Source organism: Rhinolophus ferrumequinum, chromosome 10 (genome assembly GCF_004115265.2).
Source record: "Rhinolophus ferrumequinum isolate MPI-CBG mRhiFer1 chromosome 10, mRhiFer1_v1.p, whole genome shotgun sequence".
NCBI lineage: Eukaryota > Metazoa > Chordata > Mammalia > Chiroptera > Rhinolophidae > Rhinolophus > Rhinolophus ferrumequinum.
In genome coordinates this window covers 73,912,248-73,932,842 of record NC_046293.1, presented here as the reverse complement: position 1 = coordinate 73,932,842, position 20,595 = coordinate 73,912,248, and the positions used below count along the sequence as shown (strand labels likewise).

At 32.4% G+C, this 20,595-nt stretch overlaps 1 protein-coding gene across 1 annotated transcript in view; it reads right to left on the bottom strand.

Annotated features, from left to right (window-relative positions):
• Positions 1-479: 479 nt before the first annotated feature.
• Positions 480-20,595, bottom strand: part of OTOGL (otogelin like) — a 146,966-nt gene continuing 126,850 nt past the window's right edge. The window contains 10 exon segments of the mRNA XM_033116163.1: positions 480-2,355; positions 3,025-3,104; positions 7,246-7,291; positions 8,689-8,808; positions 11,135-11,239; positions 12,403-12,581; positions 14,036-14,099; positions 19,042-19,082; positions 19,168-19,272; positions 19,747-19,848. Coding sequence (XP_032972054.1) covers positions 2,155-2,355; positions 3,025-3,104; positions 7,246-7,291; positions 8,689-8,808; positions 11,135-11,239; positions 12,403-12,581; positions 14,036-14,099; positions 19,042-19,082; positions 19,168-19,272; positions 19,747-19,848 — 1,043 coding nt within the window. The 3' untranslated portion in view covers positions 480-2,154.

The following is a 20,595-nucleotide window of genomic DNA, read 5'->3' as shown; positions in this document are numbered from 1 at the left end:
TTGTTTGTTTGTGTTTTAACATTTAAATCTCTGATACAATTAGAAGTTATGCTGATATGAGTGGATGTATGGATCCAAATTTCTTTGTCCAAGTTACTATCCAGTTGTGCCAACACCATTTAGGGAAAGTCCACTTGTACCCACCCCTCTGCTGATTTGAGGGCCACCTTTATCATATACCAAATTTCAAAAAGTTTTGGTCTCTCCTTCTGGACTTCTTAGAGCTGTGTTATTTAATGCCTGCTTTCTCACATGACTCTAATTTTTCTGATCATCAGTACTGTATCTGTATTTCCTGTGCCCTCAGAACTTAGTGCCGGGCACGTAGCAGGTGCTCAATACATATTTGCTGTGTTTGAGAATATTTATGAAGTTCTAGGAGAATGTTTCCCTTTTTCCCACAAATAGGTGTAAAGATGATTTAATATTTTTAATTCAATAACAAATATTTTACAGAGCACGGAAATAAAATGGGTGGTAGACACATACAATATTATGTGCCTCATTTGAGGTACATAACAGTTTTTCTTAAGCAAAATGTTAATTTATTTTAACCAAAAGCATTTGATTCAATCTATATGTTAATAGGAGTCCAAGAATATTGAAATGTTAACATATAAACAAAACACTTATATTAAGCACAAATAAGATAAAAGTCAATTTTTGTATATCGTAGACATGGGGACTTTGCAGATACAATGTTCATTTCATTCTTTCATCCATTTCTAAGTAACACTGGAGATCCAAAATATCTAATAATTTGAATTTTTTTTCTGGGAAGCATGATTTTGAAATGGAAGCAGATGACCTAGCTAAAATCTTAGCCTAGACCATCAGGCCCCTGCATCTGCTTTTCAATGCAACTTTACTGTTTTTTATTGAGGTTTAACTTCATTTGGCCCCCATAACAATAATACCAAGCAAGGCATTCTCTCTTTGTTACACACAAGGAAATGCAGATAATTATATACTATAAATGTCAAACAATTTGGGGATTTGCAAAGATCTCAGGATATATTCCTTGCAAATATCAATAATCTACTATATCCAAAAAGTGCAGCATTCCATTATAGAATTATTAATACATTCACATAACTTTATTTCATTCTTCATTGGCAAAGGAGCAGCATGTAAAGCAAAATAGCATGCAACCTCAATAGTATGCAAATACATCTCAAAAGTCAGATGTGCATGAGATAGTAAATAGCTAACTAAATGTTAAATAGTAACAACATATTTAATAACAGTTTTTTGTGGTATAAAAAATAAAAGCCCAAGATATCCCTCCTCTATTTAGCAATTGATGCTACATTTCCCCATTACTTATTATTGGGATAACTATTATGTGTACGTATATACATATATATGTGTGGCATTTTTTTTCCTTTTTATAAAGGTATTAAATTTAAAGTTCTTAATTCTATGCAAAGCACACTCTTTAAGAATGAAAGATTCTGTAATAGACACCTTACTATACTGTTCAAAGGAAAAGATCATAGGACTGGAATATAAAATACCTAGACTTAACCATTAACATGAATTCACTATATTGTTACACTGAATTAATTTGTACAAGTCACAGAGATTCTCTGGTTATCTGCTACAACTGCAAAATGAGGAATTTGCAATAATATCCCCAATATCCATTCAAGCTTTAAATAACCTAAAATCCTATAGTTCTGCGATCTGTCTCTAAACATACCACTCTTTATGACTCTCCAGATGCCAATTTTAACTGATAACATTTACCAGACTACATAGTAGAGATAAAGGAGTATCTTAATTTGGATAGCTATGATAGAATTTGCAAATCAAAAAATAACTACTGAGTGAAATTGCAGGAATTCTGCAAAATAACTTTCTAATTAATGAGCATATCCCAGGTCTGCAGCATGTTGCTATTATATACATAACAGCATTTTAGCTGAACAACTTTAAATCACTTGATTCTTTGTAATAAAGTAAATCAATAAATTGAGTTTTTCCATGGAAATTGTGCATATTTTGTACCACATGTTAAACTGCTATATCCCAATAGCCTGAAAAAATATATTATTAAACCGTCATAAATCTGCCCAGTGCCTAAATAATAGTGATAAAAGTTAACTCCATTTGACATGATGATGTTGCATAGAGTTCTTGGAATCCCGAAGTTTAATTCCACTGGCACGTGCAGTCTATAGGTTCCTGGAGAGTGTACATTATTTCAGTACCATTTCCTGAACAATACAGCGGCACAGTCAAGTTTCGAACTCCATTTTCACGACAACACTTGCAGAATCTTAGATGGCTCTCAATATTGATGTTATATATGGTAGCTGATGGGCATTTTCCATCACAAGATGCAACACTTATCTGTAAGGAAAGACAACGAGAAAAAACAGTCTTATATTTTAAAAAACTGGTTACGTGATTCTACTAAGAAGTCAAATGAAAGCAGGTCTTTTTTCCTTATCACTCTAACTCTCAAGCTTCTGTATGTTAAAGGATCCCAAAACATACTTGATTAAAATTTAGTAACTCAGATAAGTCAAAGAAATGTTCCACGGGCATGTCTAAGACAGCAATGCTGACATAACTCAGAGTATGAAATGTGCTCGCATAACTAGACAGGTATCTGCAATATATTAATCATAATCTAATGAGTCTATTGTGACCTATATTACATCATGGCTCAAATATACTGTAGAAGTTGGATAGGTCATATTAAAGGAGATAAAGTTAGAACTAAGACTATTTTGCTGAGTACATTGCATACTTAAGAAAATATGTACTCAAATTTAGGTAGGTTTAATTTCTATCTCTCTGGATTGCAGTTATCATTCAGATTAATTCATTTTGATTATTTATGCTAAGAATAATTCACTTCTTAACGAACAATATTTTAATATTAGAATTTAGGAATAATCTCAAAGTTAATAAGTGTTGGCATTTTGTTGGCTTACACACTTACTAGTGCTGTGACACATATACTTTTGGAAAGACACATGTCCTTTATATAACAAATGATATTTTCACACTTACAGAACTTTGACTTGTACAATCCTGTTTCCTTATGACTGATTTAATGAGCACTTTCTGGCATATTCTTTCTTCTCGTTTACCTGATAAAATATAGAATGCATTTATTCATTAAAAGGCTCATGTCAAATTGTTTCTTAATTCAATTAACATATCAATATATGGAAAATTAATATATTTATATAAAATATATTCCTACATTAAGGGATATTAAAAATTTCACTCATATATTTTTTACCTTCTAAATAGATTTTCGCTTACATTTTCTAGCTTTATACTGATCTCTTTATCTTATTATCCTAGAACAATTATCATAATCACACATCAAAAATATTCTACACATATGGTAATGCTAACATCAACCTGTGTGTCGTGTATAAATAGATAAAATTTATATTTAAAATGCTAAAAATCAAAATAATTTACCATGGTATATAGAAATAAATATACATGTACATAATTAAGGCATCTGGTTGTATATGTGTATATATATATATATATATAAATCTATTTTGAAGTCATAATTAATAGATTTAAAACCACATTATCCTAATGTATATTAATAAAAAACAAAGCACAAATGTAATTGAATTATTTATCAACAATGTTGCAATGTATGGATGAATGATATTAACTTGATTTTATGGCTTTGAAATGATCTCTTATGATTTCAAATGAAAACACTTTGTATTAATTAATGACCTTAATATGCCTCTGTGTGTGTGATGGATTGTCCCTTGGTAATATGCCAAGAGAATCTATTTAATGCTGTGTGTAGTGGATATAACGCTGAATCAGGATGCAAAAGACCAAGGATTTTCACTCTGATACTTACTTGCTTCGCCACTTTACGAAAGCCACTGAATCATTCTGTTGAGTTTACTTTTTCGCAAAAGACTGGATTTAGATCTCCAGTTTTCAAATGACTTTAGCCACAAAATCTTTATTTAAATAAATGCTTATGTGAAATATCAACATGTAAAGTATATAAAACTTAAACTACTCTGGTTAAAGGAAAGATAACCTGAAGTTAAACTTCCTTCTCAAGATCACCCTTGCCCTTCAAATTGCTAAATTCAAGGACATCTCAGTTCTCATTCTACTTCTCAGCAGCCCCAGTTGATCACTCTCTCCCCCTTGATACACTTTCTGCACTGGGCTTCAGAGCACCCTCTTTGGTTTGCCTTCCATCTCATTCGTGTCTCCTTCTCAGTCTCCTGTGCTTTTTCTTTCTCCTTTACCTGACCTCCCAACTACTGTGTGGCTCAAAACTCAGAGTTGGTGATGGAGGGCAGGTTGTTTTGTATCTTAAGATGTTTTCACTCAGTGGTTTCTTCATCAGCCCTTCTGTTCTCATGTAAGTTTAAGAAGAAAGAATAGTCTAGAAAGAAAACAACTTTAACATGAACTATAAGGTATCTTATGCTCTTATTTTTATCACCATCATCTTTATGCTATAACCACACTTGCTATTTCCTTTGCTTTCAGCATTATTCATTCTTCCTGGTCGGCTTTTCAGAGGACGTTCTGTCTCTATTCAAATGACACCTCATTACAGAGGTATGTTCTAACCACTCACTCCAATTATCAACCCAATTCCCCTCACTCTGCATACCTCTTATCTGCATTATTTTTCTTTACACCACTCATCATTACCTGACATAGTAGTATACATTTATTTGTTCATTGTTTCTTCTCCTTCTTGATAATAGGCGCTATGCATGCAGATATGCTTTCATTCACTATTATAGATCCAGTGCTAAAAGACTGTCTTGTACATGGAAGGCGCTCAATAAAAATTAGTTTGATAGTCAAATTATTCAATGAAAGAAATTGGGACAACATAAATTTATTGTTAGTTGGCTGAATTTGTTTGTACCAAGAGGCATTTCCTATTCATTCCTCAGAGACTTTATTGTAACACATTTTGTTTAGCATAGCACCTCTGATAGTATCCGAAAATATAGGCTGGTCACCGAAAAGCAAAGATTGCAGACAAGGATTCTCTGATACCAAAGCAGAAATTACTTTACAAATCCTTACTCATCAAATGGGAGAAACTGAGGTGGACTGTTATTATTCTGCAGCTTCAAAGAGCTTAGCAGAATCAAAAGACCCTGGGCCCAGGCACCGGACAAACTTAAATCCATTACTGATTAATACGATCAAATTTTCTGAACCTTCTTTTCCTCATCTAAAGGGAAAGCCATACCTACTTCCCCATTTAGCTCCCAGCACTTGTGAAGATTAGTCATAGTACTGTTTGCCATGGGCTTAATAGAGTGTCAATGTGTGACAGGCAATAAATAAATGGTAGTTATATGGTCAGTCCCACAGATCTTCTCCTGTTCACCCTCAGATAACATACTGGTAAATGTACTCACTTCTCTAGAAATCAACTTGGGGTTAATCCAAGGTCTTAACATTGCAATGTGATTCTATTCCTATGTCTCATACCTACAGAAGAGTCTAGACTCTGAGGAAGCAGGGGGGAAAGAAGTTCATAAAAATATAATCTTCTTCAGATTCTGGAGCCTAATTTCATTCCTTGGGTTTCTGATACAAATACTACTGGATACACATTAGTTTACCTTTGATTCAGAGAATACTGAATTAAAAATTGCTTATTTCTAATAGCAGAAAAATTTCAATTAGTGTGTATCTAAGAGCCCCAGTAAGTAAAACTGCATAAGTGGCATTATACTATCCACAAAAGTCCCAGCAATAAAAATTGTTACGGATTGAATTGTGCATTCCAAATATTCCTGTGCACCTGAGAATGTGACCGTATTTGGAGATAGGATCTTTACAGGGGTGACCAAGTGAAAATGAGGTCATTAGTGTAGACTCTCATCCAATATGACTGATGTCATTATAAAAAGGGGAAATTAGGAGACAGATACACCTACCTACAAGGAGAACACCAAGTAAACATGAAGACAGCCATTGACAAGCCAAGGACAGAGGCCTGGAGCAGACCTTTCCTTCACAGTCCTCAGAAGGAACCAATCCCATCTACACCTGTGTTTTAGACTTCTAACCTCCAGAACTCGGAAACAACAAATTTCTATGTCACCCAATTTGTGGTACTGTGTTACGACAGTCCTAGCAAACTTACATATTATAGAATAATATTGAATGTCAACTATAATTAAATATATATATGTGTGTATACATGTATATGTATATGTATGTGTACAAATGTATACATGTATGTATAGTCACAGGATGTAAAGTACTGCATAGGGAATACAGTCAGTGGTATTTTAACAGCTATATATGTGGTCAGGGAGTAGTAGGCATGGCGGGGCGGTTATCACTTTGTGAGGAGTGTAAATGTCTAATCAGTATGTTGTTTTGTTCACCTGAAACTAATATAAAAAAATTAAATTAAAAAATAATAAATAAATAAGAATCCAACCCTCCACCCTCCACCATGGCATTATTAACCTGAACTGTGTTGTACCCTTTTTCCTGAAAGCTTTTCTATACAATTTTTAAATTACCGTCTATGCCAAGATTCCTAAAACTCTTATTTTATCTTGATATAAATTATAATCACTTGAAAAAGAAAGAAAGAAAAATGGCTGCATGAATACCCATCTATTCTATTTCAGTCCTTAAAATCATTAAATATCACTATGAAATAAACCTTGTAATTTAAATTAATATAATATATATTACACCTACATAACTTTAATTATAAAAATAACTGTGGGAAGTTTTATATATAAGATTTAAATATATTCACTAAATCTGCATTTCTCAAATGTATCGTACAGAACCATAGACTTGCCCAATACGTTTGGGAAATACTACACTCAGTATGTCCTTATTGGAGTTACAACGCCATTCTCCTCATAACCTGCTTAACTTACTATAGTTCAGAATGTTCCAAGTAAATTGGACCATAGAGCACTTTTAAACTTAAAACCTCTTAAAATCCTATGCAATGCCTTTTGGGACATGCAGCAATAAGTTGCTAACATTTAAATTAAAATTCATCTAAATTAAAAACACGTTACTCATACCCCAGAAGTTTTTATAAATACTAAATTACAAAAGAATCAACCATGTGACACAAAAGCACTTAAATTACATGCATTGTAAAATTTGTTTCCCTCCTTGCATTTTAGCAACTGAATTTTATGAGAAAAATCATAATCACCACAAACAATTAACACTAATCCATCAAATTAATAGATGTAACATGTCCTCACTTACAGATCTTGCAACAGCCTTCATTATAAAGCTTCACCACCCCTTCATTCTAGGAGGAGAGAAAGAATAAAGCCAAAACTCAGTGTTTGTTTATTTACTCTCAGACTAGAAATAGAAAACTAATTTTCTCAATATTTTTATTAAATTTCACAATGTCTTTACAGGAAAATGATTGGAATTTAACAATTTCTAATAAGAATTCCTTTGTTTTTAAAATTAGAAGCAGATATTTTGTTTAATTTTTTCTTATTTCTTTATTTCTTTATTAGTAGCATAAAAGACTGCAAAAAGATAACTTACTTAAAAGAACACATTTTAAACACCACAAAAATGTCTTACCAAAGCAAAGTACTAACAGGTACTCTACATAGAGGCCATTATATTATTTCAACTCCTCAAAATAAAATAAGCTCTTCTATGGGACTACATGGAGTTCCTGACTATAACGTATCTTTTTCCTTAATATTTTATTCAAAAAAAATTTTCCCACTTCAGCATGGTTCCTGCCTAAGGCTAAATTTTAACCATTGTATTGATTATCTTTTGGAATTCTTACAGTAAGTTGCTAATTGCTTTTAGTAACTTGCTAATTGAAATTCAAGTTAAAGAATATTTTACTCTATAAAAAACAATCTGTAAAACAAGATGGTGCCTACGAGTCTTTCCAGAGATGAAAAGCTATTACTTAATATATATTATATCTAGCTAGCCATCTAGCAAGCTAGCTATCATCACTAAATGGGGACATCTTGAAAAGACAACAAAACTCAATGACACTATGCTATTTCTCTACACCTAAGAAAAATATTGCCTCACAAAACAGAACAAAGCTCACTTTTAATTAGGAATTATTATCTACTAAATAATTAGAGCTACAAAGAATCTTTTTAAAAAAAAAATCTTATCACTTTCAAAACTCTACTCTCCCAAAGGACTCTCTCTGAGAGAATAGGAATTGGGAGAACAAAACTGAAGGATCAGCAATCCCATGGCATGTGCGAAATTCCACAGTGGTTTGTGTTCAGAGAAGCTAAGATAAATTTCACTTAGGTCAGCATGTACTGAAAAGTGAATGACGTCATAAATCTGGCTGTGTTTAAGAAAGAAAAAATGGGTCAAGCTCTGATTGTTTAGCTTATTGATCCATATTGAAAGAGGGGAAAGGTCTTCTGATCAAATGATTTTTCAATAATCCTTTGATCAACATATTAAAAACCCAGAGATAGTATAATGTCTATTCAGGGAAGAGTCAAAATTATTTGGAACATTATATATAATTCAAAATTGCAAACTGAGGAACTATAATAGAGAGTTTATGTATACACGAAAATAAAACATTCACCAAAATGTATAAGCCACAACGTATGTATGAATGACCTTGGAAAACATATTATTTTCTAAATTATACTTAATATTAAATTTTCTTAGATAAAACAAAGTACAAACCAGTTTGCATTCAGTCTCATTAAAAGGGGGACAGACCATACTGAAGTTCAGAATCATTGTCCCTTCATCAGTCTTAACACATTCATATGTGGTACAATTATAATTCCATGTACTCCCCTCCTAAAAATAAAAGACAAAGTTACTGTCATGCTATTAAAATTTGCTGTATTTCTTAAGTAGAATACTTCCAATCCAAGTTATCAAAAGTCAAGTCAAGATGCAGAAAGTCTCCTGTGACACAAAATATCCATCTGGAAATGTCCACAAATTTATCTAAAATGATTTAAAAAATACATATGTGTAATATATATATATATACACACACACACATATATGTTGTGTGTGTGTGTGTCTTTGTGGGTTTGGTTTCATACTACGTAGTAGAACTAAGATATAAATGTGAAGTAAAGCAATAGACAGGAAAGAAGTAAAAGATATCTGTTTCTACTACAAAATTAATTATCTAATTTGGTCAAGTGTCAAAGGTCTTGCTGTACTATTTCCATCACTAATTATAAAACAACAATTCATATTACATAATACACCTCCTTTCTTGAAATTTGTTTATTCTTCCTTCTACTCCCTTATCACCAAAATATTTTTTAAATCATCAGATGATAGTGATAATTGACTTATGGTTCTAGTTTCATGGATCTTATGGTTATTTTAAAAACTATTCCTATTCTTCTAACAAATTTACAAACATAATAACTTTATTTCATTCCTTATTTCAAAATTCCTATTTAGAAATAAGGTCAGATAAACAAAATTCTTGCATAAATATTGGGTTATAATTATTGATCTATATTTTATTTTTTATAACCCACATTTTAAAATGTTAGTCAAACTCTGGCTTGCAGATTCCTTGTGTACCAGTAAGAATTTTAACTAACATCCTTTTCTCTAAATTTTATTTTAGTTTATGAATAACTTCAGGTCTTCTTGAACCTTAACTGGAAAAGATCTACAAGTCTAGGTATAAAAGAAGATAAAATATTCAAATTCATGAAATAGTAATGTCTAATTTATCTGAAATAAAAAATTAGTTGTTTCATAAAAGTTAGATTTCTAGATAACTACAGCGTATCCTTGAAAGAGACAAGAGTTAATGATGATCTTGATATTTATTTACCTATATTGCATTTCTTTTGTTCTCAAAAAATACTTTGAACATAATTTAATATTTTATTTAAATTTCAGGGATATCACCATGAATTTAATTATATACACCAATGGTTAATTACATACACCAATCTATAGGGTTTGTGTTGTGTTTTTACTGAAATCCTCAAGTTATTATATTTTTTCAAATAGTCTTCAATTCCTTTTCTCTCACTGACACCTCTGTCTCTTCATAATTTTGTAAGCTTCCTTTTTGAAGACTGCTCTTTAATTATATATACATATATGTACAATAAAGTTATACAATATATATTATAAATATATATATGTATGTGTGTGTATATATATATATATATATATATATTTATTTTTAAAATATATTAGAAAACAGAAATACTGCTAGGATAAACCAATAACTATGTAACTCAATAACACTGTTTTTCAGATAATTGTAAAACAACAGACTACGGCACAAAAATAGTTGTTCATTTTTCTTATTTAATAAAATGTAAAGGATTAAAAAATCCTTTATGTGAGTAATCCCATGTAATTAAGAACACCAGAAATAATATCTCCAGATAATTAAACTATTAATGGAACAAAAATGTAAGGATAGCAATAATAAATTGGAACTATCTTCAGATAATGTAAGTTATATACACAATTTATGACCTTCATAAATTGATCACGACACTAACAAAATTACAAGTTTCATAAAAAATTCTGGGGAAGAAGTAAGTTAGTCTGCAAACATATATAGAATTATTATGAAATAATGGAAGAATTCTGGATAATTATTTTATTGTTTTCAGTAGAAAGATGTGATATAGCATTAACGTCTCTTGGGATCTTCTTTTTAAAAATCTGACAAATATTCTAAATCTTGTCTCTTATGTACCCACCAAAATCTTCAATACCTGAAATAGTAAAGGGCTAACATTTTGAGTTTCAGATTTCTATCAAAATGCTCTATTTCAAATAAGTAAATAAATACTATTGTTCTTTTTCTTCATAACGATTAGAAATCAATATTTCTCAAAGCCATTGCCCATTGCTCACATCTAAAAACAAAAGTGAAGATCTATGATAAAATAAGTTTGAGAAACAAGTTAAGCATGTTCCTTTACAACAGAAATTATCAGATACTTTAGATTGTAACTCTGTCTTGTCCATTGTAAGCGTACTGTATATGGGTGTGTTTATTGTATGCAGAACTCATGTGTGACATTTTTCAAATTTATTTGACTTAAGAATGTCTTCTTCAGAAAGTAGCATAGAAAGCTACCCACCAAGGAACATATTTTAAGGAATAAGGAATTCATACCTCATATATAACTGATGTTCCATTTTCCATTTGAAATTTGCAGGATACATTTTTGCAGGAACCACAACAATCATAATCACTAGGAGATGGAACATACGCCTGGTGCTGTATATGACAATAATAATACATTGAATTAGCCTCACAACAATATCAATACTTTAAATTAATTATTCTGAAAGTGCTTCCCAATGTAAATGTATGCTCTCTCAGAATACGTGTAAGCATTTCTAAGGTTGAATTTGAAGCACTTCATATAATGATTTTATACAGCTACAAAGTGTGATCAAACAATATGGTGCATATTTAAATTTAAAAAAAATTATTACAGTAAAAGACACATTGTCATTAATCCCCCTCAAAATATTCCCCCTCACTTCAAACACACTTATCCGATTGTTCTTGCCACTTTCTGAAGCAGTTCTGGAAGTCCTCTTTCGTGAGTATCTTTAGTTGCGTTGTCATGGCTGGGTCAATGTTCTGAATTGATTCAAAACGTTTTCCTTTCATGGTCATTTTGACTTTGGGGAAGAACCAGAAGTCACATGGTACCAGATCTAGTGAATAAGGTGGATGAGGACACACCATAATGGTTTTATTTGTCAAAAATTGCTGTACCAGAAATGACATGTGACATGGAATGTTGTCATGATGGAAGATAAAACCTTGCCCATTTCATGTTAATGTGTTGTTAGTCATCCATGATTTACAGCACACTTTAAAATACACCTTTTCTCAACACCCAACTGACTGCACGAAGTTGAAATTTGTCACACACTGTTACTAAGGTTCCATGCGCCACTTCCCGTATTGAAGATCCCTGACTTTCCGTTGGATGGCACTCGGCAGCAGCATTTGTTGGATTTTGTGATCACAATGGAAAGGCTCTGTGTTACACATCGCTTCTAGTACAGCATCGCTTTTATTCTGTCAAATAAAAACATACGGTGTGTCCTCATCCACCTTATTCACTGGATCTGGCACTGTGCAGCTCCTGGCTCTTCCCCAAAGACAAAATGACCGTGAAAGGTAAATGTTTTAAATTGATTCAGAACATAGAGGCAGGCACGACAGTGCAACTAAAGACACTCATGAAAGAGGACTTCAGAACTGCTTCAGAAAGTGGCAAGAACAATGGGATAAGTGTGTTCGAACTGTCCAAGTGTACATTTTTAACTTAGTGAATGTGAATTATTCACTAGTTCAAATTCTAGAGCTGCCATTTTAAAATTCATTAACTCTCACCAGAATGACCTATAAAGAATACTTACAACATCACATTCTTTTGAACAATTCACCGTTGTAAAATTCAGAGTGTGAAAGCCTGTATGGTTATCTTTTTCTTCCAGACACTCTATTATGTGACAAAAGTCCCCTTCCAAGTACTTTATCATAGACAGGGCAGGATTCAATACTGATACTTCTTGGAATACACACACATCATCCTTTTCTGAGAAAAGAAAAATGGCAAAAAGTACTATATTGAGTTTTTAATTAATCAATGGAATTTTTAGTTAAATCTATGTTTTCATTGTGGTGTGCAATTTTTATCAAAACCTTTATATATTGTTAATAACTCAAAGATCTTTACCTTTATATATTGTTAATAACTCAAGAGTTTACTTAATAATAACTGTAGCACATTTATTCCTTACCATTCAATAAGAAATTGATCTGTAAACTCAACTACTACCGTGTTTCCCCAAAAATAAGACTGGTTCTTATATTAAGTTTTGCTCCAAAAGACATATTAGGGCTTACATTCAGAGGATGTCATCCTGAAAAATCATGCTAGGGCTTATTTTCCGGTTAGGTCTCATTTTCGGAGAAACATGGTATTTACTGTTTGAACTTCCTCCAAAAGCTATACTTTATCACAGATTCCAGAATTTTAGACCTAAGAGACTGTCAAGCTACTTGCTGTTCCCTCTTCCAAAAACATAACATTACAATTTTGGGGAGTGGATATAGATGAAGGCAGAATCTAAATTAATAGTAGTAGGTCTCGGGTGGCCAGTTAGCTCAGTTGGTTAGAGTGTGATGCTTTTAACACCAGAGTTGCCGGTTCAATCCCGACATGGGTCACTGTGAGCTGCACCCTCCACAACTAGATTGAAATAACTGCTTGCTTGGAGCTGATGAGTCCTGGAAAAACAAACTTAAAAATAAATAGAAGTGAAAAAAAAATTCCATCTTCATGATGGATTTGTATAATATTTAATGGTTTTTAATTATTTTGAAAGGAAATTTTCTGTTTTTCTGTGTTACAAAATAAATAGTCATGAAAATTATACTTCATGATGAAGGCAGCTCATATAAGGTGTTACCGTATCTTTAAAAGTTGCATGTTAAGGTAGTCTAGAATAGTGATGAAGAAATCAGCTTAAGCTCTTTGTGCCTCACCAACAATGAATTTAATTAAGCCTTCTCTCATATAAAAATTTCAAGCTGTTGAATAAAAATTTTATTTTCTATTAACCTACTAATACTTAATATGAAAATTTGTTATTTCACAGAAAAATCAACTCTCTGTTTTGCAGTGTTAACATCAATAATAATAAAACAGTGAGCAAAAAGCTCTCTTTTAGATGTGTTTTTTTAAATTAAATATATATATATATATATATATATATATATATATATATATATATCAACCCTACCATCAACTTGCAGCTTCTGAAAAAAATTTCATTTTTCTGTCCTATTATCAAATTTCTCAGAACATTTAGAGATATTACAAAAGAGAAAACTGAAAAATAATAGCACATTTTTATACTAAAAAACTGGCAAATGGCTTAAAATGTGTAATACATCTCATAGAAAATTATTTTTAATTATTAAATAGCAAACAACAGATACCAATAATATTTAGTATCATTTAAAAGTTACAGAAAACATAGTTACCACAGAGATATTGCACACATCCACAGTCACTCTGAAAGTTAAGGTCTACTGTAGTATATTCTCCCTATTAGAAAGATATTATTATTATTATTATTATTATTATTATTATTATTATTATATGACTTATCCTATGGCTTACTATATGATAATGGTATAAAAAAAATACATGATGTAGTATCTAATAAGTTCCCTACCACACAGCCAGAGATAGAGCAGGTTCTTAATACATATTTGATAGTAAACAGGCTTGGATTAACCCAGTGGTCATTTAATACACAGCCCATGGAAAAAATTTACAACAAACAATGTGATCATGGACGACTTAGTCTCTCTAAACTTTCATTCCCTTATCTAGTAAATGAAGGAAAGTGGGTAAGATGATCTTTATGGTCTGTCCTAACTTTAAAATATTGTTTGATTCTGAGCCTCTTGTGGGCAAATGGAGATAAGATAAAGTTTGCTAATCCCTGTTCCTTTGTTTGGTGGAAATGTCCTTGATCTGTTCTATAGATATGATCCAGGACTCTGATGTCTGCCTCTGAGTAAGGCTGCTATAGCATATAAGGCAGGAGCAGAAGAGCATACTGTAGTGATTAATAGCACAGACTGGGGAACAACACTAGCCTTGGGCTGACCCTGTGCTGCTACTTACTAAATGTGTGATATAGAGCAGGCTAGTCAGCCAGTTTGCTCCTCACGCTTTTTCATTTGTAAAATGGGAATAATAATATTTGCCTGCCTCTTAGGAATGTTGAGAGAGATGAATGGGTCAATATATGTAAAGAGCTTAAAATAGAGCTGACACACAGAACATGCCGTATACCCTTTAGCTGTTAGCAAATTGTTGTCATGACCAGTACTCAAACTTTGCCATATTAGGAATGATATAGATTCCTCTCAAATGTATGACCAGGCCTAAAGTTTCAAGATGCATTTTAAATATCAACTTTTCCGGGGTGCATTTGATTTTCATACCATGTCAGTATTAAAATGAATTTGATTCTTAACACAAAAAATGATTCAAATAAATTTATAGTAATATATAAAAGGCACTTTTCCCTATAAACTAGTAATATCTTACTTTTCATAGTGTTTTACAAGTTGTAAAGTAGTTGCATAAACAATAACTCATATGCCGTGACACAATTCCAATGAGATTGGAAATAACATTTTAGAAATATAGAGTAAAAAGAAATAATAAATGAAATTCTCTCACTGTGTTAGCTACTCCAGAAGATTAGATAAGGAAATAGTGGGTTCACACTAACTCTTTTAAGTCACTTATGCACTTGTATTTTAGTAGTTAAATCCACAATTCCCACTGTGCCCTCTCAAGTTTAGGCTTAAATCTTCTATTCTTCCCTTCTTACTTATTTCCTTTGAGATCTTATCCACATGTTTAGTTACACTTTTATGCTCATAATTACCCAATTTCCCATAGAGGAAATATCTTGTGATTTTTCTACCAATACTTAATATTACATCAAATATGGTGGTATTTTTTTAATCTGAAGTAAGCATCCTTCTCCTTTAGAGTCAGCAGCAAAATCACCTTAAGGTTTTTTCCACTTTTTGGCTATTATAAATAGTGCTGCTATGAACATTCATGCATGAGCTTTTTTGTGGACAAATGTGTTCATTTCTCATGGGTATATACCTAAGAGTGGAATTATTAAGTTATATGGCAATTCTATATTTAACCATTTGAGTTAAATGGTTGTTTTCCAAAGCCACTGTGCGATTTTATAATCCCTTCAGCAGCATACAGGGTTCCAGTTTCTCCACATCCGAAACATGTATTATTATCTGCCTTTTTTAATTGGTATGAAGTGGCATGTCACTGTAGTTTTGATTTGCATTTAACTGATAGCTAATGATGTCAGTTTATGGATCTTTTCATGTGTTTTTGGCCATTGGATACCTTTATTTGTCTAAGTATACCCATACAAATGTCTAAGTATACCCATACAATGGAATGTTATTTAACAGTAAAAAAAGAATGATGTACTGATACATGGTACCACAAGAATGAGCCTTGAAAATCTTATACTAATTGAAAGGAATTACAAAAGAACACATAATATATGATTCCATTTATATAAAATGCTAAAATAGGCAAATCTATAGAGATAAAAAGTAGATTCCTGATTTCCTATTGCTGGGGAGATTGAAGGAAAATGAGGAGTAACTGCTAATAGGTATAGAGTTTCTTTTTAGGGTTATAAAATTGTGTTGATGGTTACACAATTCTATGAATATACTAAGAACCATTGAATTGGACACTTTAAATGTCTGAATTATATGGTAATGTGATTTATATTTCAATAAAACTGTTACAAAAAAAGAAATACTCCAAAGGCTTAACATAGACTCTTTCGGTTGAAATATATCTGTTTTCTATGTGAAAAACTAATGTGATATTAAATATATACATGTATCATCTTAGGCATAAATACTTAGTCATCGTTCAGAATGAATACTCAGGACCAATGGATGAGGTTGATGCTTATATAGAACCATCAATGTTAAAACTAAATTATCATACATGGATGGTTACTTATATTCGGGTAAGATGTTCAAGGATATTGAAGCTACAATGAATAGTTATGTTGTGTGTGCCCAGAACAATGCTAATAAATAATAGGCACTCAATAAATACTTGCAACATTGAGTAATGTCAAAGTTTGATTCATAAATAATATTCAGACATTGAAAGGTGAACTGGTAGTAAACTTGATGGGCCAGCATCTTGCACAAATGATGGGGAAGGAGAACACAATGAAAGGGTAAATGGAGAATGGTAGAAACCCACTCACTAGAAGTGGGGGTGAAGAAAAGGGAGGAACAGATAGAAATGTGATTCGTTGTTTGATGGTTAGGCCAAGATAGGTAGTAAAGGCACCAAAAAAAAAAAAAAAAAAAATTCAGAGTTAAGGTAACAATCATAGCAAGTTTAAAGAATGAACACAGAAGCTCCTATCCAAAGAAGCTTCAAAGGACCCAGAACACAGGAGGCACAAAATCCCATAGGAAGAAGGACTAGTTTATATTGTGTTGAAAGATTTATTATTGAAATGTCTCAAGATGTGTGTTACTTCTTTCAGGCCAGCAGGGCAATTCTGAAAGAGGCTGGGTACTAGTGAAATCCCAGAATCTACTCTGAGCTACTCTTTTGGCCATCGAGTGTTTGTCCAAAGATCCAATACTCTTGGATTCTTGGAGTGCGAGCCTTGTTATCCTGGAAGTTTTTAAAGCTCCCCTCCCACGGACACACACGTAAAATATGTTACACAAAGCTCAAGTCTTCCATTTTGCCCTCCTGAATTCAACCCTACCCCACTCCTCTTCCATATAGACCTCTCTACACTCAAGGTCCTCATTCATGAATGGCTATACTAGTCTCTTGCTGATCTCATGCCCTCCAGTGTTTTACCGCCCTTATCCTGCTACACAGGACTATCAATGTCTGCTCCCTCAAACACCATTTTTATAATTCCTGTCTGATACAGGACACTTTCCATCTCCTATCATATAAAACTACACTAAGCTCCTCAGGGTAGGGCTTTGCATTTTCAAGTGGCTGGCACCATGACCACACATAACTGGTTTTCAACAAATGTTAGTTGATGACTAACTGAAAAGAAATATATGAAAAGAATATATGAATAAATCAAATCTAAATCCCTCAGCCTTGTCTTTAAAGCCCTCCCCAGTTTACCAGTTTGGATAGTTCTTCATCTCTCATCGTTCCTCCTCCAGGTAACTCTTTCTCAAGGAAAGAAAGAGGTCATGGTCCTTCAACATGCATATCTTACCTCATCCTTTGTGCATTTACTCATGTTCATTCTAGCCCCTGTCTGGAATAGTTTACCTCTTTTCATCCATTTTTCCTAACCTGACTATCATTTTCTTCCAAACTTTTCTTGATGGTCACTTTCCCTAGAAAGTTCTCCATGATAATCTACACAGAGTGGTTAACATTATGAGTATTCTGGAGGTGTTGTAGTAATAATTATAGCTGGTACTAATTGAGCCCTTGCTATGTGTCATGTACTATCTAATTTATATTAATTTATTTCATTCTCATGACACAGGTATTGTTATTACTTTTTATTTTAGATGAGGAAAATGAGTCACAGCTAAAGAGAAGCCAGGCCACTAATAGAAACAAGACAGTCTCCACTTGCTTTTGTTCTTCTGTCAACTTATATCTTAGTTACACTTTGTAAGGGAAATGAAAGAACTAAGGCCGAGTGGAAAGAATGAAGGAATACACACATACACAAAACAATCCCTGGTTTGAGTCCTGAAGATCTCAGTCAATCATTTACTCTCTCTAGACCTCAATTTCCTTATTTACAAAATGAGCTAAACATACTTACTTTGTGGAGATTGAATGAGATAATGTACTAAACATGTAATGTAAACTATGAAGGATTTAAGAAAAATACAATATAATTCTACTCTTTTCTGTAGGTGTGTATATAGTACACACAAAATAATCAAATGAGAGAATGTTTATGAAAGCTATTTAAACATTCTATGAAAATAATAGATGATAACTCATCATTGCAGTAAATGTTAGATTAATGCTTTTTTAAAATACAATTAAATTTATTTATTTGACGTACAAACATAATTAACATATAAAACTTGATGCATTTGGAGAGAAGTATACATCCATGAAACCACCACCATAACCTAGGCCAATACTGATATAATATTTTTTCAATGCTTTGCTTCATTTTAAGACCAGTGAACTTAAGTGGATACAAGACTAATAGATACATTCACCAGTGAAAAAAAATAACGTATTGTACTTCTTATCTCAAGTAAAATATAAAACATTGACTGTTCCCTAATATCAAAGCACATTATTTTAATCTACTTCAGTACAACTTAATAAGGATAATTACATTAACCCTGAGAAGAATTCAGAAATGAGAAAGATAAAGAACAAAGTGAATTAAATTTTATGACAAGTCAATCAAAATATGTATTCTTACCACTTCACAGGTTGGCATAACAAGGCTTTCACAGCTACATTCTAAAAGGCAAAAACCAACATATTTATATTGATCAGAATACATTAACATACTGTAATAAAACTTTAAAATATGAAGATTAATTACCACAACGCCATATTGGACAACATTGACCAGATACATGTTCTTTCACAAGTTTCATATCTTCTGCACAGTTGAGTAGTGGCACAGGACAAAGATTTGGCTCACAAACTAAATAGAAAAAATACATGGGTAAAGATTAACTTCATGTAATCACTAGTTTTTGCTACCTACCATTTAGTGCGCTGCCATTGCTAATGTAATGCATGAATTCATATCTCCCCAGTGCTGCCTCTCCCACTGCCCAATTACCATGTGTTGATGAGAACGAGCAAAAGCTTCATAAGACAAACAACAGTAGTAGAACTAGGATAGCTCATCAGGTGAAGAACCCTGAGAAATGGCTGGAGTACAAGAGAAAGGAAGTAAAGTGGATATGGAATCACCTGGATATCTAGTAATTCTAGGATATCAGGCAAGTCACAGCTAATCTATTTTAGGGAGGTAATAACATTATCCAAGAAGAACTCTCAGAGGTAAGAAAGCATTTTATGTATTCAACATGTATTTTATATGCTAGAATTCAACTGAAGTCTTAAACATTGGACACATCTAAATATTTTAAATTAGTTAAAATATACTTACCACAGTAATACTGAGGACAACATAAGTGTGTGGTATTAAGATCTACAGTGAGAAATTCCCCATCAGTACATAGTGGAATAGGTTCAGTGCAAGGTTCACAAACTAAAGATAAAACAACAAAAACAGAAGTTACAGCTGAGCTAAAAAAAAAATCTAATTATTTTCAGATTATTGCATACATTAAAAATCAACATAAAATACTTTATGTTTAATAAAATAGAAAACAAGAAAAATAAGGCTTCAACAGATCTCTTTATATGGTCATAAAAATAATAACACTGCCTGAGTATGTTGCTTTATGCTTGCCAAGCATAGTGACATAGAACACCATCTTACCAAAAGTATCAGGCATTAACATTCCAGAATAACTTGTTCTTACTAGGATAAAAATATTGACTGATTTGTTTCCTTACTTCACTACTCTGGATTACTCCAATTTATGGATGAATAATGTAGTAGACACTTTGGAGCTGTTCAGTATCCCTCTCTCAACTTTGATAACAATTCTCTAAATGACCTTGAGGAAATGCCCCATCCACGCAGACTTAGAGTGACTGTTACAAAGGTGCTTTGCTCTCATCACACCTCTAACTGACAGAGCAGCTGGTTTCTTTCCTTCCCTGGGCTTCATCTGTTTCATCTTGAGCCTATCAAATATTGATCTCCAAATCTTCCCAATAATTGGTTGTGCTAAAGCTAGCTAGAATCAATCATTTTTTGCCATTTGAAGTTGAACCTTAACTGATACAAATAATGTGTTTTTATTTTCATAAGTACATTTAAAACCTACATTAATCACCAATCTTTTAAATGATAATTCATTTAAAATGAAAAATAGAGAGTTCTTTA